Genomic DNA, 25,968 nt, shown 5'->3' on the forward strand with positions numbered 1-25,968 from the left:
TGGTGTCAATTGCTTCTTCCACTCCTTCTGAGGTCCCTGAGTTTTTGTCGGACTACCAGGATGTATTTGATGAGCCCAGATCCGGTGCCCTGCCTCCTCACAGGGATTGTGATTGTGCTATAAATTTGATTCCTGGTAGTAAGTTCCCTAAGGGACGACTTTTTAATTTGTCTGTACCAGAACATGCCGCGATGCGGAGTTATATAAAGGAGTCTTTAGAGAAGGGACATATTCGCCCGTCCTCCTCCCCTCTTGGTGCAGGATTCTTTTTTGTGGCCAAAAAGGATGGTTCTCTGAGACCTTGTATAGATTATCGTCTTCTAAATAAAATCACGGTCAAATTTCAGTATCCTTTGCCATTATTATCTGATCTGTTTGCTCGGATTAAGGGGTCCAGTTGGTTCACCAAGATAGATCTTCGTGGTGCGTATAACCTTGTGCGTATTAAGCAGGGGGATGAATGGAAAACAGCATTTAATACGCCCGAAGGCCATTTTGAGTACTTGGTGATGCCTTTTGGACTCTAATGCTCCTTCTGTGTTCCAGTCCTTCATGCACGATATCTTCCGAGAATATCTGGATAAATTTATGATTGTGTATCTGGATGACATTTTGGTCTTTTCTGAGGATTGGGAGTCCCATGTGAAGCAGGTCAGGATGGTATTTCAGGTCCTGCGTGCTAATGCCTTATTTTTGAAGGGCTCAAAATGTCTCTTCGGAGTACAGAAGGTTTCCTTTTTGGGTTTTATTTTTTCTCCTTCTACTATTGAGATGGACCCAGTCAAGGTCCAGGCTATTCATGACTGGACTCAGCCTACATCTGTTAAGAGTCTTCAGAAGTTCTTGGGTTTTGCTAATTTTTACCGTCGCTTCATTGCTAATTTTTCTGGCGCGGTTAAACCCTTGACGGATTTGACCAAGAAGGGTTCTGATGTGACTAATTGGTCTCCTGCGACCGTGGAAGCCTTTCGGGAGCTGAAGCACCGGTTTTCTTCGGCTCCAGTTTTGTGTCAGCCTGATGTCTCTCTTCCTTTTTGAGGTTGAGGTTGATGCTTCTGAGATTGGAGCAGGGGCTGTTTTGTTGCAGAGAAGCTCTGATTGCTCAGTGATGAAACCTTGTGCTTTCTTTTCAAGAAAGTTTTCGCCTGCCGAGCGGAATTATGATGTTGGTAATCGGGAGTTGTTGGCTATGAAGTGTGCATTTGAGGAGTGGCGACATTGGCTCGAGGGAGCTAAGCATCGTGTGGTGGTCTTGACTGATCACAAAAATCTGATTTATCTCGAGTCTGCCAAGCGGCTGAATCCTAGACAGGCTCGTTGGTCGTTGTTTTTCTCCCGTTTCGATTTCGTGGTCTCGTACCTGCCTGTGTTGTGAATTTGGATTCTGGGCTCCCCCGGTGGCTACTGGTGGAATTGAACTGGTGTCTTCATCTTCTCTGTTCACCTGTTCCCATCAAGATGTGGGAGTCGCTATATAACCTTGCTGCTCTGTTAGTTGCTTGCCGGTCAACAATGTTATCAGAAGCCTCTCTGTGCTTGTTCCTGCTCCTAGACAACTACTAGATAAGTTGGACTCTTGTCCATGTTTGTTTTTGCATTTTTGTTCCAGTTCACAGCTGTAGTTTCGTTACTGTGTCTGGAAAGCTCTTGTGAACAGGAATTGCCACTCTGGTGTTATGAGTTAATGCCAGAGTTTTAAAGTAATTTCTGGATGGTGTTTTGATAGGGTTTTCAGCTGACCATGAAAGTGTCCTTTCTGTCTTCTGCTATGTAGTAAGTGGACCTCAAATTTGCTAAACCTATTTTCATACTACGTTTGTTATTTCATCTTGATTCACCGCCAATACATGTGGGGGGCCTCTGTCTCCTTTCGGGGTATTTCTCTAGAGGTGAGCTAGGACTAATATTTTCCTCTGCTAGCTTTATTTAGTCCTCCGGCTGGTGCTGGGCATCTAGAATCAACGTAGGCATGCTACCCGGCCACTGCTAGTTGTGCGTTAGGTTTAGTTCATGGTCAGCTCAGTTTCCATCTTCCAAGAGCTAGTTCCTATATATGCTGATGCTATGATCTCTTGCCATTGAGATCATGACAGTTTGACCGGCCCACTAAAGGGTTAAAATCCTTGGCTGAGAAAGGAGAGTAATAAGTAGTCTGCTGAAATTTTTTTTTTTTTTTTTCTCTCCTTTGAATGGCTCTGTGTCCACCTGTTTGCAATGGATCTTCAGAGTGTAACTGCAGGTTTGAATAATCTCGCCACGAAGGTACAAAATTTGCAAGATTTTGTTTGTCATGCACCTGTATCTGAGCCGAGAATTCCTTTGCCGGAATTTTTCTCGGGGAATAGATCTGGGTTTCAGAATTTTCGAAATAATTGCAAATTATTTTTGTCCCTGAAATCTCGCTCTGCCGGAGATCCTGCACAGCAGGTCAGGATTGTGATTTCCTTGCTCCGGGGCGACCCTCAAGACTGGGCTTTTTCATTGACACCAGGGGATCCTGCGTTGCTCAATGTGGATGCGTTTTTTCTGGCCTTGGGGTTGCTTTATGTCGAACCTCATTTGGAGCTTCAGGCAGAAAAAACTTTGATGTCCCTATCTCAGGGGCAAGATGAAGCGGAAATTTACTGCCAAAGATTCCGTAAATGGTCTGTGCTTACTCAGTGGAATGAGTGCGCCCTGGCGGCGACTTTCAGAGAGGGTCTCTCTGATGCCATTAAGGACGTTATGGTGGGGTTCCCTGTGCCTGCGGGTCTGAATGAGTCCATGACAATGGCTATTCAGATCGATAGGCGTTTGCGGGAGCGCAAACCAGTGCACCATCTGGCGGTGTCCACTGAGAAATCGCCAGAGAGTATGCAGTGTGATAGAATTCTGTCCCGAAGCGAGCGGCAGAATTTTAGACGGAAAAATGGGTTGTGTTTCTATTGTGGTGATTCTACTCATGTTATATCAGCATGCTCTAAGCGCACTAAAAAGCTTGGTAAATCTGTTTCCATTTGCACCTTACCGTCTAAGTTTATTCTATCTGTGACCCTGATTTGCTCTTTGTCATCTATTACCACGGACGCCTATGTCGACTCTGGCGCCGCTTTGAGTCTTATGGATTGGTCCTTTGCCAAACGCTGTGGGTATGATTTAGAGCCTTTGGAGACTCCTATTCCTCTGAAGGGGATTGACTCCACCCCATTGGCTAATAATAAACCACAATACTGGACACAAGTAACTATGCGTATTAATCCGGATCACCAGGAGATTATTCGCTTTCTGGTGCTGTATAATCTACATGATGATTTGGTGCTAGGATTGCCTTGGCTGCAATCTCACAACCCAGTCCTCGACTGGAAAGCTATGTCTGTGTTGAGCTGGGGATGTAAGGGGGCTCATGGGGATGTACCTGTGGTTTCCATTTCATCATCCATTCCCTCTGAAATTCCTGAGTTCCTGTCTGACTATCGTGACGTCTTTGAAGAATCCAAGCTTGGTTCGTTACCTCCGCACCGAGAGTGCGATTGTGCCATAGATTTAATCCCGGGTAGTAAATACCCAAAGGGTCGTTTATTTAATCTGTCTGTGCCTGAACATGCTGCTATGCGTGAATATATAAAGGAGTCCTTGGAAAAGGGACATATTCGTCCATCGTCATCTCCCTTAGGAGCCGGTTTTTTCTTTGTGTCAAAAAAAGACGGCTCTTTGAGACCATGTATTGATTATCGGCTTTTGAATAAAATCACTGTTAAATATCAATACCCATTGCCGTTGCTGACTGATTTGTTTGCTCGCATAAAGGGGGCCAAGTGGTTCTCTAAGATTGACCTTCGTGGGGCGTATAATTTGGTGCGAATCAGGCAGGGGGATGAGTGGAAAACCGCATTTAATACGCCCGAGGGCCACTTTGAGTATTTAGTGATGCCTTTTGGTCTTTCAAATGCTCCGTCAGTTTTCCAGTCCTTTATGCATGATATTTTTCGCGATTATTTGGATAAATTTATGATTGTGTATCTGGATGATATTCTGATTTTTTCGGATGACTGGGACTCTCATGTCCAGCAAGTCAGGAGGGTTTTTCAGGTTTTGCGGTCTAATTCTTTGTGTGTGAAGGGTTCTAAGTGTGTTTTTGGGGTACAGAGGATTTCCTTTTTGGGATATATTTTTTCCCCCTCTTCCATTGAAATGGATCCTGTCAAGGTTCAAGCTATTTGTGATTGGACGCAGCCCTCTTCTCTTAAGAGTCTTCAGAAATTTTTGGGCTTTGCTAACTTTTATCGTCGATTTATTGCTGGTTTTTCGGATATTGCTAAGCCATTGACCGATTTGACTAAGAAGGGTGCTGATGTGGCTGATTGGTCCCCTGATGCTGTGGAGGCCTTTCGGGAGCTTAAGCGCCGTTTTTCCTCTGCCCCTGTGTTGCGGCAGCCTGATGTTGCTCTACCTTTTCAGGTTGAGGTCGACGCTTCTGAGATCGGAGCTGGGGCAGTGTTGTCGCAGAAAAGTTCTGACTGCTCCGTGATGAGGCCTTGTGCCTTCTTTTCCCGTAAATTTTCGCCCGCTGAGCGGAATTATGATGTTGGGAATCGGGAGCTTTTGGCCATGAAGTGGGCTTTTGAGGAGTGGCGCCATTGGCTTGAGGGGGCCAGACATCAGGTGGTGGTATTGACTGACCACAAAAATTTGATTTATCTTGAGACCGCCAGGCGCCTGAATCCTAGACAGGCGCGCTGGTCATTATTTTTCTCTCGGTTTAATTTTGTGGTGTCATACCTACCGGGTTCTAAGAATGTTAAGGCGGATGCCCTTTCTAGGAGTTTTGAGCCTGACTCGCCTGGTAACTCTGAGCCCACAGGTATCCTTAAGGATGGAGTGGTATTGTCAGCCGTTTCTCCAGACCTGCGGCGGGCCTTGCAGGAGTTTCAGGCGGATAGACCTGATCGTTGCCCACCTGATAAACTGTTTGTTCCTGATGATTGGACCAGTAGAGTCATCTCTGAGGTTCATTCTTCTGCGTTGGCAGGTCATCCTGGCATTTTTGGTACCAGGGATTTGGTGGCAAGGTCCTTCTGGTGGCCTTCCCTGTCACGAGATGTGCGAGGCTTTGTGCAGTCTTATGACGTTTGTGCTCGGGCCAAGCCTTGTTGTTCTCGGGCTAGTGGATTGTTGTTGCCCTTGCCTATTCCTAAGAGGCCTTGGACGCACATCTCGATGGATTTTATTTCAGATCTGCCTGTTTCTCAGAAGATGTCTGTCATCTGGGTGGTGTGTGACCGTTTCTCTAAGATGGTCCATTTGGTTCCTCTGCCCAAGTTGCCTTCTTCTTCCGAGTTGGTTCCTCTGTTTTTTCAAAATGTTGTTCGTTTGCATGGTATTCCTGAGAATATCGTTTCTGACAGAGGGACCCAATTCGTGTCTAGATTTTGGCGGGCATTCTGTGCTAGGATGGGCATAGATTTATCTTTTTCGTCCGCTTTCCATCCTCAGACGAATGGCCAGACCGAGCGGATTAATCAGACCCTGGAGACATATCTGAGGTGTTTTGTGTCTGCTGACCAGGATGATTGGGTTGCTTTTTTGCCATTGGCGGAGTTTGCTCTCAATAATCGGGCCAGCTCTGCCACTTTGGTGTCCCCGTTTTTCTGTAATTCGGGGTTTCATCCTCGATTTTCCTCTGGTCAGGTGGAATCTTCGGATTGTCCTGGAGTGGATGCTGTGGTGGAGAGATTGCATCAGATCTGGGGGCAGGTGGTGGACAATTTGAGGTTGTCCCAGGAGAAGACTCAGCTTTTTGCCAACCGCCACCGTCGTGTTGGTCCTCGGCTTTGTGTTGGGGATTTGGTGTGGTTGTCTTCTCGTTTTGTCCCTATGAGGGTCTCTTCTCCTAAGTTTAAGCCTCGGTTCATCGGCCCATATAAGATATTGGAGATTCTTAACCCTGTTTCCTTCCGTTTGGACCTCCCTGCATCCTTTTCTATTCATAACGTTTTTCATCGGTCATTATTGCGCAGGTATGAGGTACCGGTTGTGCCTTCCGTTGAGCCTCCTGCTCCGGTGTTGGTTGAGGGTGAGTTGGAGTACGTTGTGGAGAAAATCTTAGACTCTCGTGTTTCCAGACGGAGACTCCAGTATCTGGTCAAGTGGAAGGGATACGGCCAGGAGGATAATTCTTGGGTGAATGCATCTGATGTTCATGCCTCTGATCTGGTTCGTGCCTTTCATAGGGCCCATCCTGATCGCCCTGGTGGTTCTGGTGAGGGTTCGGTGCCCCCTCCTTGAGGGGGGGGTACTGTTGTGAATTTGGATTCTGGGCTCCCCCGGTGGCTACTGGTGGAATTGAACTGGTGTCTTCATCTTCTCTGTTCACCTGTTCCCATCAAGATGTGGGAGTCGCTATATAACCTTGCTGCTCTGTTAGTTGCTTGCCGGTCAACAATGTTATCAGAAGCCTCTCTGTGCTTGTTCCTGCTCCTAGACAACTACTAGATAAGTTGGACTCTTGTCCATGTTTGTTTTTGCATTTTTGTTCCAGTTCACAGCTGTAGTTTCGTTACTGTGTCTGGAAAGCTCTTGTGAACAGGAATTGCCACTCTGGTGTTATGAGTTAATGCCAGAGTTTTAAAGTAATTTCTGGATGGTGTTTTGATAGGGTTTTCAGCTGACCATGAAAGTGTCCTTTCTGTCTTCTGCTATGTAGTAAGTGGACCTCAAATTTGCTAAACCTATTTTCATACTACGTTTGTTATTTCATCTTGATTCACCGCCAATACATGTGGGGGGCCTCTGTCTCCTTTCGGGGTATTTCTCTAGAGGTGAGCTAGGACTAATATTTTCCTCTGCTAGCTTTATTTAGTCCTCCGGCTGGTGCTGGGCATCTAGAATCAACGTAGGCATGCTACCTGGCCACTGCTAGTTGTGCGTTAGGTTTAGTTCATGGTCAGCTCAGTTTCCATCTTCCAAGAGCTAGTTCCTATATATGCTGATGCTATGATCTCTTGCCATTGAGATCATGACATGCCTGGTTCGAAGAACGTGAAGGCTGATGCTCTTTCTAGGAGTTTTGTGCCTGACTCTCCGGGAGTTTCAGAGCCGGCTGGTATCCTCAGAGAGGGAGTGATTTTGTCTGCCATTTCCCCAGATTTGCGACGAGTGCTGCAGAAATTTCAGGTGGATAGACCGGACCGTTGCCCACCAGAGAGACTGTTTGTCCCAGATAGATGGACCAGCAGAGTTATTTCTGAGGTTCATTCTTCGGTGTTGGCAGGCCATCCTGGGATTTTTGGTACCAGAGATTTGGTGGCTAGGTCCTTCTGGTGGCCTTCCTTGTCGCGGGATGTGCGTTCCTTTGTGCAGTCCTGTGGAATTTGTGCTCGGGCTAAGCCTTGCTGTTCTCGTGCCAGCGGTTTGCTTTTGCCTTTGCCTGTCCCGAAGAGGCCTTGGACGCACATTTCCAAGGATTTTATTTCGGATCTTCCAGTCTCTCAGAGAATGTCTGTCATCTGGGTGGTGTGTGATCCTTTTTCCAAAATGGTCCATTTGGTGCCCTTGCCTAAGTTGCCTTCCTCCTCCGATTTGGTTCCTCTATTTTTTCAGAATGTGGTTCACTTGCACGGCATCCCTGAAAATATTGTGTCTGACAGAGGATCCCAGTTTGTGTCCAGATTTTGGCGGATCTTTTGTGCTAAGATGGGCATTGATTTGTCTTTTTCGTCGGCCTTCCATCCTCAGACGAATGGCCAAACCGAGCGAACTAATCAGACGTTGGAAACTTATTTAAGATGTTTTGTTTCTGCTGATCAGGATGATTGGGTGACTTTTTTGCCATTGGCCGAGTTTGCCCTTAATAATCGGGCTAGTTCTGCTACTTTGGTTTCGCCTTTTTTCTGCAATTCTGGTTTTCATCCTCGTTTTTCCTCGGGTCAGGTTGAGCCTTCTGACTGTCCTGGGGTGGATTCTGTGGTGGATAGGTTGCAGCAGATTTGGAACCATGTGGTGGACAATTTGAAGTTGTCACAGGAGTAGGCTCAGCGCTTTGCCAACCGCCGTCGCAGTGTGGGTCCCCAACTTCGTGTTGGGGATTTGGTATGGCTGTCTTCTCGGTATGTTCCTATGAAGGTCTCCTCTCCTAAATTCAAGCCTCGCTTCATCGGTCCTTATAAGATTTTGGAAATCCTTATCCCGGTGTCATTTCGTTTGGACCTCCCAGCGTCGTTTGCCATTCATAACGTGTTCCATAGGTCTTTGTTGCGGAGGTATGTGGTGCCTGTGGTTCCTTCTGTTGAGCCCCCTGCCCTGGTGCTGGTTGAGGGCGAATTGGAGTGCGTGGTGGAGAAGATCTTGGATTCTCGTATTTCTAGACGGAGGCTTCAGTATTTGGTTAAGTGGAAGGGCTATGGTCAGGAGGATAATTCCTGGGTTGTCGCCTCTGATGTTCATGCGGCCGATTTGGTTCATGCCTTCCATGTGGCTCATCCTGATCGCCCTGGGGGTTTTGATGAGGGTTCGGTGACCCCTCCTCAAGGGGGGGGTACTGTTGTGAACTCTGTTTTTGGGCTCCCTCTTGTGGTCACAAGTGGTACTGTGTGAGTGCTGTCTTTGGGCTCCCTCTGGTGGCTCTTTGTGTCATTCTGCAGGTCTGAGGCAGGATCAGCTGTCTTATTATCTGTTAGCTGGTTTCCTATTTAGCTCACCTGGACTTTCAGTGTTTGCCTGCTGTCGATGTATTCAGTGCTATTTTGATCTCTCCTGAATTCCTTCGCTATCAGTCTCTTCAAGAGAAGCTAAGTTTTCTGTTTGGTTATTTTTTGCTCATCAGTGTTCAATATGTTTCTTGGTTATTTACTTGTCCTTGTCCAGCTTGCTAATATGTGATTTCCTTGCTTTCTGGTAGCTCTGGGGGGCTGAGTTTCTCCCCTCACACCGTTAGTTGGTGTGGGGGTTCTTGAATTCTCGGCGTGGATATTTTGTATAGGGTTTTTTACTGACCGCACAGTTCCCTGCCTGTCTTCTGCTATCTAGTATTAGTGGGCCTCATTTGCTGAATCTGTTTTCATTTCTACGTTTTGTATTTTCCCCTTACCTCACCGTTAATATTTGTTGGGGGCTTCCTATATCTTTGGGGTCATTTCTCTGAGGCAAGTGAGGTCTTACTTTCTCTATAGGGGTAGCAAGTTTCTCAGGCTGCGTCAAGACGTCCAGGAATTTAGGCACGTTCACCGGCTACCTTCAGTGTGTTTGGTTAGGATCAGGTTTTGCGGTCAGTCCAGTTACCACCTCCCTAGAGCTCGTTCTATGTTCAGTTACTTAGCTAGTTCATTCTGTGATCCTCAGCCACTAAGGATCATAACAGGTGACGTCATCGCAGCCACTGTCAGACGATGTGGGGGATGATGTGAGAGGGAGCGCAGCACCCCTTCCCTAATCACCGCGGTCAGCTGTATCAGCTAGATGCCGATACAGCTGACCTTGCGATGATGGCGGGGGGGCCCACTGCTGGCACGGGCCCCTACGCCTGCTCAGGGGCCCCATAGCGGCAGAGCAGGGAGATTGATTCTCCCTGCTCTGCCGCAGAATGTAACTGTATCGGCGCGCCGATGCAGTTACAGTAGAGTAGCTCTGGGTGGGCCCCCTCAGAGCGCAGGGCCCGGGGCGCCCGCACCCTCTGCCCCCCCCCCCCCCGGTAGCTACGCTACTGCCTAAAACATTCTCTCTGTCTCATTATTCTGGCATTTGTCAAATAATAATAATTATGTTAATCCTAATTCACGTAAAACGGGAAAGGTTTATTCTGATTTCATGTAAGATATTGAGAAAAATATGCATATGTGTCTTTTTATATAGAGTATGTTAATTTCTGGTTTCAACTGTATCTATCTCTCTATCTATCTATTTTATATCTATCTATAAAGAGAATAATGGAACAGTACAAAAGTATAAGTACTTCAGGTGCAGGGCTTCCCACGCTTGGAATCCCTTACTTGCAAAACAGTATAGAAGTAGAAAAAAGAGGCAGCTATCCAATACTTACCCAAGTACAAAAATGGCTTTCCCATATCTATCTACAGTATATGTGTATGTATATGTATTGTACTGTGTATATATTATGAAAACATACACAATATAAGGACATCTACTGTAGTTTTCCTTTTGTTCTGTTTCTGTAGCATGAAGCCATGACACTTTATACAGATTTTTAGGCTGCCCATACGTCATACATTTACATGCATCAAGATCTACATATGTAAACATCTAAACACTGTAGATCATACCTTTTTATCTGGATGCGCGGTGATAAAATATTTCTAAAAATTTAAACTTTACCAGAAGAAACAGCATTGTAAGTCAAAGTAGCAAGAGCCATAAAGTTAATGGGGTGTACAAATGAAAGTTTTTATTTCATTGCAGCAGCAAGTGACATTTATTTGTAGAGACAAGATAGACAGGCATTGAGGAATATTGCAATGGAGCATACTGTACTTGTCGGCTCCGTGCTTAGACTAGCCTTAAGGTCGTATCCGTTACTTTTATGGCAGATGCAAATGAGAGATTTTTCTGCAAATATTTCCAATGCGATGTAAGATTGACTGTGTGCAAGGAATATTTACCCTGATTGTTTGCTGTCAGATCTCGGTCTCATCCTGTCGCGTTCAGTCATCTATCTACCTGGCGTTATCCTGTGATTCCTCGCTGATCTTAGAGCAAAGACGCTTCCATGTGCCATAGGAAAGAACATAACTTGCCATTTGTTTCCTACGGTATGATAAATAATGTAAGTTGTGAAATAGCGGCCATGACAACTGTATGAATGGTGCCCATTAGTTACATTCGTTGTCATAGAACTCGAGGTTTCGGTGTTTCCAATTGTAACGGGTTTCTTGTACTGAAGGCCTAAGGAAAAGAAAAATCTAAAATACATAAAATCTATCATATGTATAATGATGTAAATATTTTAACTAATAAACAAAGACCATATTTGCAACTCTCCCATAGGCTACTGAAAAAATAGAAGACTCGCAAATCTCCAAATATCGGCCAGAAACTGCTACAAATCAGAGATTCTGGAAGGTTTTCTGCACCTTGGCATCTTGAGAGCGTGAGGACTGAAACACATGGAGAATAGGGCATGGCTGTGGTTAATAATTTCCAGAGACTCACTTCGAGCATGGCAATGCTACCCAACTAGCTATAGTTAAAAAGTTTGAGCAAAACCCCCTAACAAAATCGAAATGCAATCCACCTTTCTTGTTAGAGGTCTTGGTCTACCAGAATAATGTCATGATGATCATGCGAACACCCGCCAATCCAGGAGCGAACCTGTACAGCTGCACAGGGGCTCAAGAGGTCAGGGAGCCCACCTTTATCTCCAAAGCAGGTGGAATTTTGTATTCTGATGAATGATTGGACTTCCAAGGGCCCTTATAGTGTTCTTGTCCTCTTCAGTCTGTGTCCCCCAGTGTCCTAATCAACCACCACCGTCCCACCACACTACTATTCGATGCTACCTGAGTGATCATCTGTGCTGTATCGCTGCAGCAATAGCAGACAGAAGACTGTACAAATCGGGAAAATAAGTGTCAAAAAGACCTTTTCCCAATGACGATGTTGGATATTCTTTCAGTTTTGCTGTGAAATGCTTCCATAGCATGAATGTCACTAGTGATTATAAAACTATGTGTATACTGTCTACACTAATAGAAAAAAATCATGTTTGTGCCAAAAATTTGTAACTTATTTGGTAACAGACAGTTAGCAAAAGTGTTTGTAGTTAACTGACCCATGACAAATTTATTAGAATTTATGCCACAAAACGTAATTATAAATTAAGTGAGAAATCTACATCTCTTAATAAATTCTTACTCCAGCTAAAACATTGGAGAAATTCCCCTGATAGTTCTTATATCAAATCTAACTAGATGGACATTCCCTGAAGGAAATACATGGTGCTTGAACAGCACTGTCAGCTTTACAGCAGTGTATCAGGTGTCGACTGTAAGAAAGTAAAGTTAGAATATGAATGTTGTGTATAGCGATGGCACAACCTGGGATGGGTTGTATATGCAGCCAATGGCAGTGATGTAGTGATGTCCCCATCATATAATATTGGGTGCAGGCTAAAGGACCTGTGTGATGTCACCATCATTTGCTTCAAGGGGACTCTGGGACCCACAATGATGAAATGGACGGGGTCCGGACACTTGTAAAGAACAGGCAGGCTGTCCTAGGCAGAGTCTGTATGTAAGAAATTGTGGCTGCTCAGTTTGATTTATTGATTTCACTAGAAATTCTGATTGCAACGAATAATCTCTCTAGCAGCAAGTTCTCACAGGTAGACTCTGCTAATGTCTTATGCCAAGTCAGAGAACAGGAAGCCTGTGCTAGTACTGCACCACACACACCAGATGCTCTTACGCTTCATGCCCCTTTGACAATATGAAGTAAAAACACAAACAACTTTGTAAATTGTAAATGGGTGGTGGTGGCGACAGCTTTTAACTAGCAGATTAGGAAGAACAGGCCACACACAGTGAAACTGCCTGACAGACAGCTCTAGTTGCCCCGACAACCAATCAGAGGTCAGCTTTCATTTTACCTCAGCTGTTTCAAATATGAAAGCTGACCTCTGGTTGCTATGGACAACCAAAATGGTTTTACTCTGAGGCAATTTTCATTAATCAGGCCACTAACATTTGTTATAGAAATCAGGGAACCTTGTCACTTACATTTCTTATAGCAGTGCAGTGGTCCCTATTTACGCAATAAAATTGTACAATTAGTGGACTAGTAAGTCCTTAAGGTCCCTTCACACTGAACAATAGCGCTGACAATTGCGGCGCTGCACCATCGCAAACCCGACATCGCAGCGTTGCAAGTGCAGCAGTCACAGTGAACAATTTTCATCACTGGGAGTGTATGATGCATGACACCCCAGCGATGAAAACGGCCGGGACTGGGATCTGCCATACTCAGGAATGCCCCTTGCGATGTTGTATCCCACTGTCACATGCAGCAATTGCCGCCGTCACAGCGGGGAATCGCTGAAACGTTATGGATCGGATGCTCGTTCAGTGTAATGGGGACCTTAGTAATGATAGCAACCATTTAATTGCATCTGTACCCCTGAAAAATAAAAATGGACAAAAGCGCATATCGCATTTTCATGGAAATATTTTGTGGACATTCTTGTGGTGTGAATCATCTTAGGTTGGTAAAAGCAAGAGCGACTGCATAGTGCAGCCCCTCTCAAGACACATTGGCATGGTGTGGCCCCTCAACAGCCACTATGATGTCGGGGCCTTTCAGGAGCCAGTCTGGCATGCGAGGCCTCTCAGGGACTACTTTAGTATGTGAAGTCCAAGACCCACTTTGTTGTGCAGGCCCCCTCAGGAGCCAGTCTGGTTCCCAAGGCCCCTCAGAAACCACTTTGGTGCCAATGAACCTCAGGAGCAAGTCTGGCATGCAGGGCCCTGCCCCTGGGTAGCCATTTTGGCCCCTTAGTAGCCACTTTGATGTGTGGGGCCCCTTGTTAGCCACTTTGGCCCCTTGGTAGCCATTTTGGCATGCAGGAATCCTTGGTAGCCACTTTGGTGCACACAGCCCCTCAGTAGCCACTTTGGCCACTTGGTAACCACTATGGCCACTTGGTAGCCACTTTAGCACATTCGGCACCTCGGTAGCCACTTTTGCCACTTGGTAGCCACTTTGGCACATTTGGCACCTCTGTAGCCACTTTGGCCACTTGGTAGCCACTTTAGCACATTTGGCACATTGGTAGCCACTTTGGCCACTTGATAGCCACTTTGGCACATTCAGCACCTCGGTAGCCACTTTGGCCACTTGGTAGCCACATTGGCATATTCGGCACCTCTGTAGCCACTTTGGCTACTTGGTAGCCACTTTGGCCACTTGTTAGCCACATTGGCACATTCAGCACCTCGGTAGCCACTTTGGCCATTTGGTAGCCACTTTGGCACATTCAGCACCTCTGTAGCCACTTTGGCCACTTAGTAGCCATTTTGGCACATTCGGCACCTTGGTAGCCACTTTGGCCACTTGGTAACCACTTTGGCACATTTGGCACCTCGGTAGCCACTTTGGCCACTTAGTAGCCATTTTGGCACATTCGGCCCCTTGGTAGCCACTTTGGCCACTTGGTAGCCATTTTGGCCACTTGGTAGCCACTTTGGCACATTCGGCACATCGGTAGCCACTTTGGCCACTAGGATAGCCACTTTGGCCACTTGGTAGCCACTTTGGCACATTCGGCACCTCGGTAGCCCTTTTTTCCACTTGGTAGCCACTTTGGCACATTCGGCACCTCGGTAGCCACTTTGGCCACTTTGTAGACACTTTAGCACATTCAGCACCTCGGTAGCCACTTTTGCCACTTGGTAGCCACTTTGGCACATTCGGCACCTCTGTAGCCACTTTGGCCACTTGGTAGCCACATTGGCCACTTGGTAGCCACTTTGGAACATTCGGCCCCTTGGTAGTCACGAGTCAGAGTCACGAGTCAGAGTCACGAATCAGAGTCACATTATTCTGAATGTTTGACTTTGATAAATGATCATGTCCTAAAATGGACACTGTACATTTGCATAGCTGCCATCTTTGTAAGGTCAGTGCACCTGCGCTGTGGCTTCAATCCATGTCAGTTGGGGGTCATGGAAGGCTCGCCATTAATTCCTATGGGAAAATTTTTGCTTAAAATGCGATTTTTAAAAAAACTACACCGAGGGCTTCGAAACGCCGCCCGAACGGGGTCTCTGGCCGAGCAGTTTGGGCTGCATTAATTGTGGAAAACACGGAGAAGTAGAATAATAATGAAATATAAGAAATCGGATTACAATATGTTGCTTGAACCTAGAGGGTTCAAGCACCATAATGATGCCTTAAGACCCAAACAGTGACAAAGGCAAGGACAGAAGACAGTCACGTAATAACGCCCCATGTCCTGACCTAGTGAGTAGTAAGTATATAAGTAAATGAAAACTCATTGCTAACTTACATTACATCTCCTGACCTAGAAACATACAGTATATATAATTGCCTAGAATACTACTTCCTGCAATTTGTGTCAACTTCCGTGGCTTTGTCCAGAGATAATGTCCGGAGATAATGTCCGGAGATAATGTCCGGAGATAATGTCCGGAGATAAGTGACGTCACCAGTGTCCTACACCCAGGCAGAGCACAGGGGCCCCAGGCAGCATATGGGGCCCCAGGCAGAGCACAGTGGCCCCAGGCAGAGCACAGGGGCCCCAGGCAGCATATGGGGCCCCAGGCAGCATATGGGGCCCCAGGCAGAGCACAGTGGTCCCAGGAAGAGCACAGGGGCCCCAGGCAGCCTATGGGGCCCCAGGCAGAGCACAGTGGCCCCAGGCAGAGCACAGGGGCCCCAGGCAGCATATGGGGCCCCAGGCAGAGCACAGGGGCCCCAGGCAGCATATGGGGCCCCAGGCAGAGCACAGTGGCCCCAGGCAGAGCACAGGGGCCCCAGGCAGAACATGGGGCCCCAGGCAGAGCACAGGGGCCCCAGGCAGAGCACATGGCCCCCAGGCAGCATATGGGGCCCCAGGCAGAGCACAGGGGCCCCAGGCAGAGCACAGGGGCCCCAGGCAGCATATGGGGCCCCAGGCAGAGCACAGTGGCCCCAGGCAGAGCACAGGGGCCCCAGGCAGAACATGGGGCCCCAGGCAGAGCACAGGGGCCCCAGGCAGAGCACATGGCCCCCAGGCAGCATATGGGGCCCCAGGCAGAGCACAGGGGCCCCAGGCAGAGCACAGGGGCCCCAGGCAGCATATGGGGCCCCAGGCAGAGCACATGGCCCCCAGGCAGCATATGGGGCCCCAGGCAGAGCACAGGGGCCCCAGGCAGAGCACAGGGGCCCCAGGCAGCATATGGGGCCCCAGGCAGAGCACAGTGGCCCCAGGCAGAGCACAGGGGCCCCAGGCAGAACATGGGGCCCCAGGCAGAGCACAGGGGCCCCAGGCAGAGCACATGGCCCCCAGGCAGCATATGGGGCCCCAGGCAGAGCACAGGGGCCCCAGGCAGAGCACAGGGGCCCCAGGCAGCATATGGGGCCCCAGGCAGAGCACAGTGGCCCCAGGCAGAGCACAGGGGCCCCAGGCAGAACATGGGGCCCCAGGCAGAGCACAGGGGCCCCAGGCAGAGCACAGGGGCCCCAGGCAGCATATGGGGCCCCAGGCAGAGCACAGGGGCCCCAGGCAGCATATGGGGCCCCAGGCAGAGCACAGTGGCCCCAGGCAGCATATGGGGCCCCAGGCAGAGCACAGTGGCCCCAGGCAGAGCACAGGGGCCCCAGGCAGCATATGGGGCCCCAGGCAGAGCACAGGGGCCCCAGGCAGCTTATGGGGCCCCAGGCAGAGCACAGTGGCCCCAGGCAGAACATGGGGCCCCAGGCAGAGCACAGTGGCCCCAGGCAGAGCACAGGGGCCCCAGGCAGCATATGGGGCCCCAGGCAGAGCACAGGGGCCCCAGGCAGCATATGGGGCCCCAGGCAGAGCACAGTGGCCCCTGGACGAAGCAACTTCTTGCGAAACGCGCGTCGGGTGTGGTGGACGCCTGGTCATTGCTCTATTGTTGGGTAAATATGTATTGATGTTTAAACTGAATCATATGTGTATATAAGCTCTTTTTGAAACACTTGTATTTATGTGGTCCTATATGGCATATTAGCCTCATGTACCTGACCACATACCTTACTAAAAACACTATAACTTACTGGTAATTTACTATTTGTGATTGGCTTATTATATCAATTATTTATTATATACCCTGGAGTGTATGTGCAAACTCCATACAATGTGAGCTTACATCGCACACATGTGTTTATATATGGTTATGATGTTTCACCAGGTGTCTTCCCCTTTGTTCCTGTATCAAGTGTATTTTATCTGCTGCCTATTATAGGCTTTTTATGACTATTTTTCAGTCCTCTAAATTATCTAAATAAAAATTGTTTTAAGATTGAATATTTGTGTGGTGCCTTTCTTTGTAGGTATATATTCTATATATGGTGAACCACTATTGGGTATATCATTGGTGTTGTGTATTATTTATTAATTGTATTATTCTTACATTTGAATAAATAAAGTATATATGGATTCTAGACTCCCGATTCTTTAGAATCGGGCTGCCATCTAGTACAGTATATAAGTATCCGCAGTACAGTATACAAGTGCGTGCATGTAAGTGCTAAAGCAGAGATACCGTTACTACAGTCGTTGCTTCCAGAGCAGAATCCCAAGGCTGGAATATGGCGGTGTGCAAGTTGCCCTTATACTCTGGGTATTTTGGATTTGCTGAGGATTTCACAGCTGTTGAATGATTCTGTGCTCTCAGCAGCTCATTCACCAGTGGTTTTCAGCCAGCACAGTCGCATCTTGGCACCGTCCAGGTTGAAAACTATCAAGCCCCCAGACATGGATTACAGCGTGGGACACAACGACGGACAGATATGGTATATTGTTGTTTTTTAATTTTACTTTTATTACAAGAGATCGGGCTTCGGTGGAATTAGACATTGCAGTAAGTATGGTTTAATTGAGAATAATAAAGGAGTCTGTGTCATTTTTTCAATTAAAGGATTTTATTCTGGCTGTGTCTTTATTTAACACTAGATGGTGACCCGATTCTAATGCATCGGGTATTCTAGAATATGTATGTAATTTATTTATCAAGTTTTCAGAATAATGCAATTTATACACAGGATTCGGCTGGCCGGGCGTGACCAATTAGCGAAGCGTGGTTCAAATTCCACGCTAATTCGCGGCCGGACTGCGCCTGACGCTGATTGTTCGCGGCCAGCCAGGCGTGACCAATCAGTGAAGCCAGGGCCGGCTCCAGGTTTTTGAGGGCCCCGGGTGAAAGAGTCTCAGTGGACCCCCCTCTTTAACACATACCACGATTCATGATGCACAGATACAACAGAAATATAGAAGTATACCATAGCCAAGTAGCATATAACACAGCCCACGTAGCATATAACATAGCCCATGTAGCATATAGCACATCCATATAGCATATAGCACAGGCCACATAGTATATAGCACAGGCCACGTAGTATATAACAGCCCACGTAGCATATAGCACAGCCCATATAGCATATAGCACAGCCACGTAGCATAAAACGCAGCCACGTAGCATATAGCACAGCTGCGTAGTATATAGCACAGCTGCATAGTATATAGCACAGCCACGTAGTATATAGCACAGCCCACGTAGTACAGGACACAGCCCACGCAGTGTATAACAGCCCACGTAGTATATAGCACAGCCCACACAGTGTATAGCACAGCCCATGCAGTATATAGCACAGCCCATGTAGTATATAACACAGCCCATGTAGTATATAACACAGGTCACATAGTATATAACACAGCCTACGCAGTATATAACACAGCCACATAGTATATAGCACAGCCACGTAGTATATTGCCCAGCCATGTATATTGCACAGCTACATAGTATATAGTACAGCCCACATAGTATATAACACAGCCATGTAGTATATAGCACAGCTCACGTAGTATATAGCACAGCTCACGCAGTATATAACACAGCCACGTAGTATATTGCCCAGCCACGTAATATATTGCACAGCCCACGTAGTATATAGCACAGAGATGCAGTATATAACACAGCTCACGTAGTATATAACACAGCCCACGTAGTATATAGCACAGCCCACGTAGTTTATAGCACAGAGACGTAGAATATAACACAGCCCACACAGTATATAACACAGCTCACGTAGTATATAGCAATGTGGGCACCATATCCCTGTTAAAAAAAGAATTAAAATAAAAAATACTTATATACTCACCTTCTGTCGGCTGTCGGCTCCCGGATCCAGGCGAGGCGTTTAGCGATGCTCCTCGCGACACTCCGGTTCCAAGAATGCATTGCAGTCTCGCAAGATGATGACGCAGCGGTCTCGCGAGACCGCTACATCATCATCTCGCGAGACAGCAATGCATGGCCCGGAAGGGTCGCGAGGAGCGGGAAAGGCGCCGGAAGGTGAGTATATAATGACTTTTTATTTGTTTTATTATTTTTAACATTAGATCTGTTTACTATTGATGCTGCATAGGCAGCATCAATAGTAAAAAGTTGGTCACACAGGGTTAATAGCAGCGTTAACGGACTGCGTTACACCGCGGCATAATGTGGTGTAACGCAGCCATTAACCCTGTGTGAGCGCTGACTGAGGGGAGTATGGAGGGGGCACAGACAGAGTAGGAAGGGGCGAATTCGCGGCCGGACTGTACCCATCCAATCAGCGACACGGGATTTCCGTGGCAGACAGACAGACAGACGGAAGTACCCCTTAGACGATTATATATATACAGATATAACTATAGGATTAGTAATGGATTGGTGTCTTATAGCTACCTCTCCATTGCTAAACCGAGGGCTTGATGTCTCCTGATAATACAAAGGTGACATCAACCCCACAAAAATGAACCCCACTTGCCACCGCTACAGGGCAAGTGGGAAGAGCTGGGCAAAGCGCCAGAATTGGCGCATCTAATAGATGAGCCTTTTCTGGGCAGCTGTGGGCTGCTGTCTTTAGGCTGGGGGACCTATATCAATGCCCCTTACCAGCCTGAGAATACCAGCCCCCAGCTGTGAGCTTTAGCAAGGCTAATTGTCATACATGGGGGGACCCCACGCCATTTTTTTAAAATTATTTATTTAAATAATTAAAAAAACAGCATGCGGATCCCTTTATTCTTGATAACCAACCTTGCAGAAGCTGACAGCTGAGGGTTGCAGCCCCCAGCTGTGAGTTTTGTCTGGTAGGTTCAAAAGAATAGGGGGGAACCCACGTTGGGTTTTTCATTCATTTATTTTGTTAAATTGCAGGCAGCAGCTGTGGAATACGCTGATCATCCGCTCCTGCTGTCACTGTTATTAACTGCAGCAGGTGTCGGATGATGGGGGTAAGAGTCTCAAAAGCCACCATCTGCTGTCATTGTTTGGACTTTAAGATAAATCTCATAATTCTCCTCTGCTAGCGCTGATCGCCGGCAGAGCAGGGGAGAATGATGAGAGCCGTCTTCAGCACCAGCCACCGGGGAACAGTGCTTACTGTAGTGCTTCTTCCCCGGCAGCCGTCCGTGTGGTACTGATGTGGCACAGGGTTGTCACACGTGTGCCGCACGTAATACACACACGGACACAGATATCTCTGGTACCGGTTTTTCTGGTACTGGAAATATCAGGACGTGTGGAACTGGCCGAAATCTGATTTATCAACCTTGGATTTCTCCTTTGAATCCTCAAATAAATGCACAATGGATTTACCATATGCAATTCTGACACATGAATATACGCTTAGACTGAAGAGCATTAACAGAGAGATTGTCAGGTCCAAACAATGCACTTTTTTTATTCACCAGATCTTACTGCCTCTTTTCATCCATTATGTTTAGTATTGAATTTTTCTCCCAACACAAAGGTTGCCAATTTTGTTCGTGCAATGAGTCATTTTATCTCAGAAAGACAGCAGTAAAACAAATGTCTCTTTCCTCCGGTCGTTTATTAAGAATACAAAGATCAATGCTGAAATGGCTCATAAGCAAGATGATATCAGTGACTACTTAAAGCATTGCAACAAATCACTGATGCAACAGGCAAATTGTGTATTTGTGACCAAGTGTGCATCATTAGTCTGAAAATGAATGACTATAACTCAAGCAGACACCGTCATTCATTTTCATTCCCCTTTTCTCCTTTTTTTTCTTTTGACTTTCTATTTAGACGCTGACACGTCCTAAATCAATTGAAATTGTCGCTGGTTTTAAGTTTCTCGATATCTGTCTGTTCTTTTATATTTTCAGATGCACCGAGAGGCTTTTGAGATAGATAAAGAGATATGATGGGCTGAAAATATTAACTGTGCTATCCACATCTAAGGCTAATGCTACTGAAAAAGAAAAGTTTTATGCGGTTGAATGAAATTATATATAAAGGGGTCTTTTTTTTTTGTTTTTTTCAGAAACAGCACCACTCTCGTCCAAAGGCTGTGCCTGGTATTGCAGCTTATTTCCCATTCATGAAAATTGAGCAGAACTGCAATACTACAGACGGTTTTAGGAAGTTTTGCCCCCAGCAGTTCGCCCCCAGCAGTTCGCCCCCAGCAGTTCGCCCCCAGCAGTTCGCCCCCAGGTACACTTCGCCCCCGAACATTTTGCCCCCAGCATTTCGCCCCCAGGATGTTTCGCCCCCGCACATTTCGCCCCCGCACATTTCGCCCCCAGCAGTTCGCCCCCAGCAGTTCGCCCCCGGATGTTTCGCCCCCGGATGTTTCGCCCCCAGCAGTTCGCCCCCGGATGTTTCGCCCCCAGCAGTTCGCCCCCGGATGTTTCGTCCCCGGATGTTTCGCCCCCAGCAGTTCGCCCCCGGATGTTTCGCCCCCGGATGTTTCGCCCCCAGCAGTTCGCCCCTGGATGTTTCGCCCCCAGCAGTTCGCCCCCGGATGTTTTGCCCCCAGCAGTTCGCCCCCGGATGTTTCGCACCTGGATGTTTCGCCCCCAGCAGTTCACCCCGGATGTTTCGCCCCCGATGTTTCGCCCCCAGCAGTTTGCCCCGGATGTTTCACCCCCAGCTTTTTGCCCCCCCAGATGTTTTGGCCCAAAATTAGGCAGGGAATTTTGGCCTTGTGTTTTAGCCCTAAGACCTCTTTCACAGTAGCCACTTTCCCAAGTGCTAAGCACTGGAAAATCGCTAAGAAGATTGCCAATTTTGAATATACTAGATGGTGGCCCGATTCTAACGTATTGGGTATTCTAGAAGGCGCACCCACGTGGTATGTTGCACAGGTTATGTAGTATATTGGACAGTCCACGTAGTACATTGCACAGGCCATGTAGTATATTGGACAGCCGAAGTAGTATTTTGGACAGCGCACGTAAATTGCACAGTCCACGTAGTAAATTGCACAGCACATGTAGTATATTGGCCAGCCGACATAGTATATTGCACTTGTCACATAGTATATTGCACTGCCCACGTAGTCTAGGAATGTGGGCACTATATTCGTGTTAAAAAAAAAATAATAAAGATATACTCACCTCAGCCACGGGCCCTGAAGTCCTCGCGCCTCTCTGCAGTGCTGGCAGTGGCTTCCGGTCTGAGCATAGGACCTGCGATGACGTTGCGGTCACATGACCGTGACATCATTGCAGGTCCTGGACGCATAGCATCATTCGGACCGGAAGGCACGGCGTGCACTGGAGAGAGGGGCGGAGGACAGCGCGACATCTGAGGGGGTGAGAATAACTTTTTTAAATTTTTTTTATTTTTAACATTACATCTTTTCACTATTGATGCTGCATAGGCACGATCAATAGTGAAAAGTTGGTCACAACTTTTAAATAGTAAGAAACTAAAAAATGACAGTGTTGGCCCCCTTAAAAATAGTCTGGGTGAAATGGTGGATGAGGATGAAGAAAAGGCCAATATGCTAAATGACTTTTTTTCATCAGTATTTACAAAAGAAAATCCCATGGCAGACAAAATGACTAGTGATAAAAATTCCCCATTAAATGTCACCTGCTTAACCCAGCAGGAAGTACAGCGGCGTCTAAAATCACTAAAATTGACAAATCTCCGGGCCCGGATGGGATACACCCCCAAGTACTGCATGAACTAAGTACAGTCATTGATAGACCATTATTTTTAATCTTTAAAGACTCCATAATAACAGGGTCTGTACCACAGGACTGGCGTATAGCAAATGTGGTGCCAATATTCAAAAAAGGGGCACAAACTGAACTCGGTAATTATAGGCCAGTAAGCTTAACCTCTACTGTGGGTAAAATCCTGGAGGGCATTCTAAGGGATGCTATACTGGAGTATCTGAAGAGGAATAACCTCATGACCCAGTATCAGCACGGGTTTACTAGGGACCGCTCATGTCAGACTAATTTGATCAGCTTCTATGAAGAGGTAAGTTCCGGACTGGACCAAGGGAACCCAGTGGACGTAGTGTATATGGACTTTTCCAAAGCTTTTGATACGGTGCCACACAAAAGGTTGTTACATAAAATGAGAGTAATGGGGATAGGGGAAAATATGTGTAAGTGGGTTGAGAGCTGGCTCAGGGATAGGAAACAAAGGGTGGTTATTAATGGAGCACACTCGGACTGGGTCGCGGTTAGCAGTGGGGTACCACAGGGGTCAGTATTGGGCCCTCTTATTTTTAACATATTTATTAATGACCTTGTAGGGGGCATTCAGAGTAGAATTTCAATATTTGCAGATGACACTAAACTCTGCAGGGTAATCAATACAGGGGAGGACAATTTTATATTACAGGATGATTTATGTAAACTAGAAGCTTGGGCTGATAAATGGCAAATGAGCTTTAATGGGGATAAATGTAAGGTCATGCACTTGGGTAGAAGTAATAAAATGTATAACTATGTGCTTAATTCTAAAACTCTGGGCAAAACCGTCAATGAAAAAGACCTGGGTGTATGGGTGGATGACAAACTCATATTCAGTGGCCAGTGTCAGGCAGCTGCTACAAAGGCAAATAAAATAATGGGATGTATTAAAAGAGACATAGATGCTCATGAGGAGAACATAATTTTACCTCTATACAAGTCACTAGTTCGACCACACTTAGAATACTGTGCACAGTTCTGGTCTCCGGTGTATAAGAAAGACATAGCTGAACTGGAGCGGGTGCAGAGAAGGGCGACCAAGGTTATTAGAGGACTGGGGGGTCTGCAATACCAAGATGGGTTATTACACTTGGGGCTATTTAGTTTGGAAAAACGAAGACTAAGGGGTGATCTTATGTTAATGTATAAATATATGAGGGGACAGTACAAAGACCTTTCTGATGATCTTTTTAATCATAGATCTGAGACAGGGACAAGGGGGCATCCTCTACGTCTGGAGGAAAGAAGGTTTAAGCATAATAACAGACGCGGATTCTTTACTGTAAGAGCAGTGAGACTATGGAACTCTCTGCCGTATGATGTTGTAATGAGTGATTCATTACTTAAATTTAAGTGGGGACTGGATACCTTTCTGTAAAAGTATAATGTTACAGGGTATATACACTAGATTCCTTGATAAAGGCGTTGATCCAGGGAACTAGTCTGATTGCCGTATGTGGAGTCGGGAAGGAATTTTTTTCCCCAATGTGGAGCTTACTCTTTGCCACATGGGTTCTTTTTGCCTTCCTCTGGATCAACATGTTAGGGCATGTTAGGTTAGGCTATGGGTTGAACTAGATGGACTTAAAGTCTTCCTTCAACCTCAATAACTATGTAACTATGTAACACAGGGTTAATAGCAGCATTAACGGAGTGCGGTACACCGCGATCCATTAACGCTGGCATTAACCCTGTGTGAGCGGTCAGCAGTGAGTGCAGGGCAGTGAAGCAGCGGCCATTTTTCTGGCAGACTGTGACCATCGCTGATTGGTCGTGGCAATGGTCGTGGGTGTTTTGCCATGACCAATCAGAGACTTGACAGACGCCGCGACAAATGAATATACGAATAAAACGTTACAGACAGAAAGACGAAAGTGACCCTTAGACAGTTATATAGTAAATAAGTCAATGGCTGGAAAAGCGAGGAGTTGTTTCGGCCAGCTCTTTTTATTTTATTACAGGAGCTATTTTTGAGCACTTAGCATTCATCAATAGCCTGTATCTTATGGGTCATTACCGAGAGCGCTCACAAAAGCCCTCTGAAAAATGCGAGTAAAGCACGAGCTTTGGAGTTCTAAAACAGTGGCAGCATAAGGGTGCTTTCACACTTCCGCTACATATGCACTACAGGCCGCCCGTTCGCTTCTGTGATGCCGCATTCCGCTAACCTGCAGCGAAACGAAAAGAAGAAAAAGCTCTTCTTTTTATTCTGACACTGATAGCGGAATGCGGCATTATGAAAGCGAACGGGCGGCTGCAGATCACGGAACCGAGCCGTTCACTTCTATGGGCAATGCGAGCGGAATGCCAGCATTCCGCCAGCATTGCCCTGGGGTCAGCTGGATGTCAGATCCAGAGCGGATTGACCTCTGGCGGCCACAAACACAAGTGTGAAACCACTCTAAAATTACAGTGTGCAAGAGGCCTAAAATCTAAACAATTTTGAACTTTTACCTGACCCAGCACTGACCTGCTTTGTTGCAAGTTTTGTTGCAGATGTAACAAGTAGCAGGTCACATGTCCTGCAAGTTACATTAGACTAGCTTTTATTCCACCTGTACATCAGAATATAGCAGTGTCTGAAATCTCCACAAAGAGCGAAGTGTACTGCCACAAAAAATCAGTCAGCTTCCACAGCAATTCACTTTCTACAACTATGAATTCAGTTCTGTCCAAACGTGGAAGGAGGAAGTTGGTCCATGAGAATCACATTTACTTATTTTCCAAACGAACCGCTGATGATGTCCATTCCATCTGGGTATGTGAAAAATGGTCGACTTGCAAGGGACGTGTTTGGACCAATGAAGAATCTGGCGAAGTTGTGAAAGTAGTCAATCTTCACAGTCACGCAGCACAAGCTGCAAGACCTAAAGCAATCCAACTTGTTAATGAGGCAGTCACCAGGGCAAGGACAACACAGGAGACACCACAACAGATTCTCACAGATGTCATTTCAGGAGCCCATTCTAATGTTGCAGCACTTCTCCCAAGGAAAGCATCACTGAAGAGGACAATACGATTAGCAAGGCAACTTGGCAATATCCCAAGGTTACCTCAAACCCTTGATCAACTTGTTATCCCCCTGGAGTTCCAGGAGATCAGTATTGATGGTGTCCAGCAGCAGTTCCTTCTGCATGACTCTGGTAAGCTACTTAACCATTGAACATTGTATTAAAACAATTCCATTATGCATAATTACTGCAAAGTTTATTTTGCACAAATGTGAAAAATGCTAGACTGTAAGGTGCTGATATAAAATACTATGTGATTTTTGCCTTCAAGGGAAACTT

At 46.6% G+C, this 25,968-nt stretch overlaps 2 protein-coding genes across 3 annotated transcripts in view; both read left to right on the top strand.

The window, feature by feature from the left end:
* The window catches only part of EPHA6 (EPH receptor A6), a 1,167,010-nt gene that overhangs the window by 702,793 nt on the left and 438,249 nt on the right, over positions 1 to 25,968 (top strand). The gene's annotated exons all lie outside the window — the stretch shown is intronic.
* LOC143817012 (uncharacterized) overlaps positions 1 to 25,968 on the top strand; it is a 77,995-nt gene that overhangs the window by 46,214 nt on the left and 5,813 nt on the right. The window contains exon 2 of the mRNA XM_077298055.1: positions 25,464 to 25,821. Coding sequence (XP_077154170.1) covers positions 25,464 to 25,821 — 358 coding nt within the window. The remainder of the gene's footprint in view (positions 1 to 25,463; positions 25,822 to 25,968) is intronic.

This window comes from Ranitomeya variabilis, chromosome 3, assembly GCF_051348905.1.
Source record: "Ranitomeya variabilis isolate aRanVar5 chromosome 3, aRanVar5.hap1, whole genome shotgun sequence".
In the NCBI taxonomy this organism is placed as follows: domain Eukaryota; kingdom Metazoa; phylum Chordata; class Amphibia; order Anura; family Dendrobatidae; genus Ranitomeya; species Ranitomeya variabilis.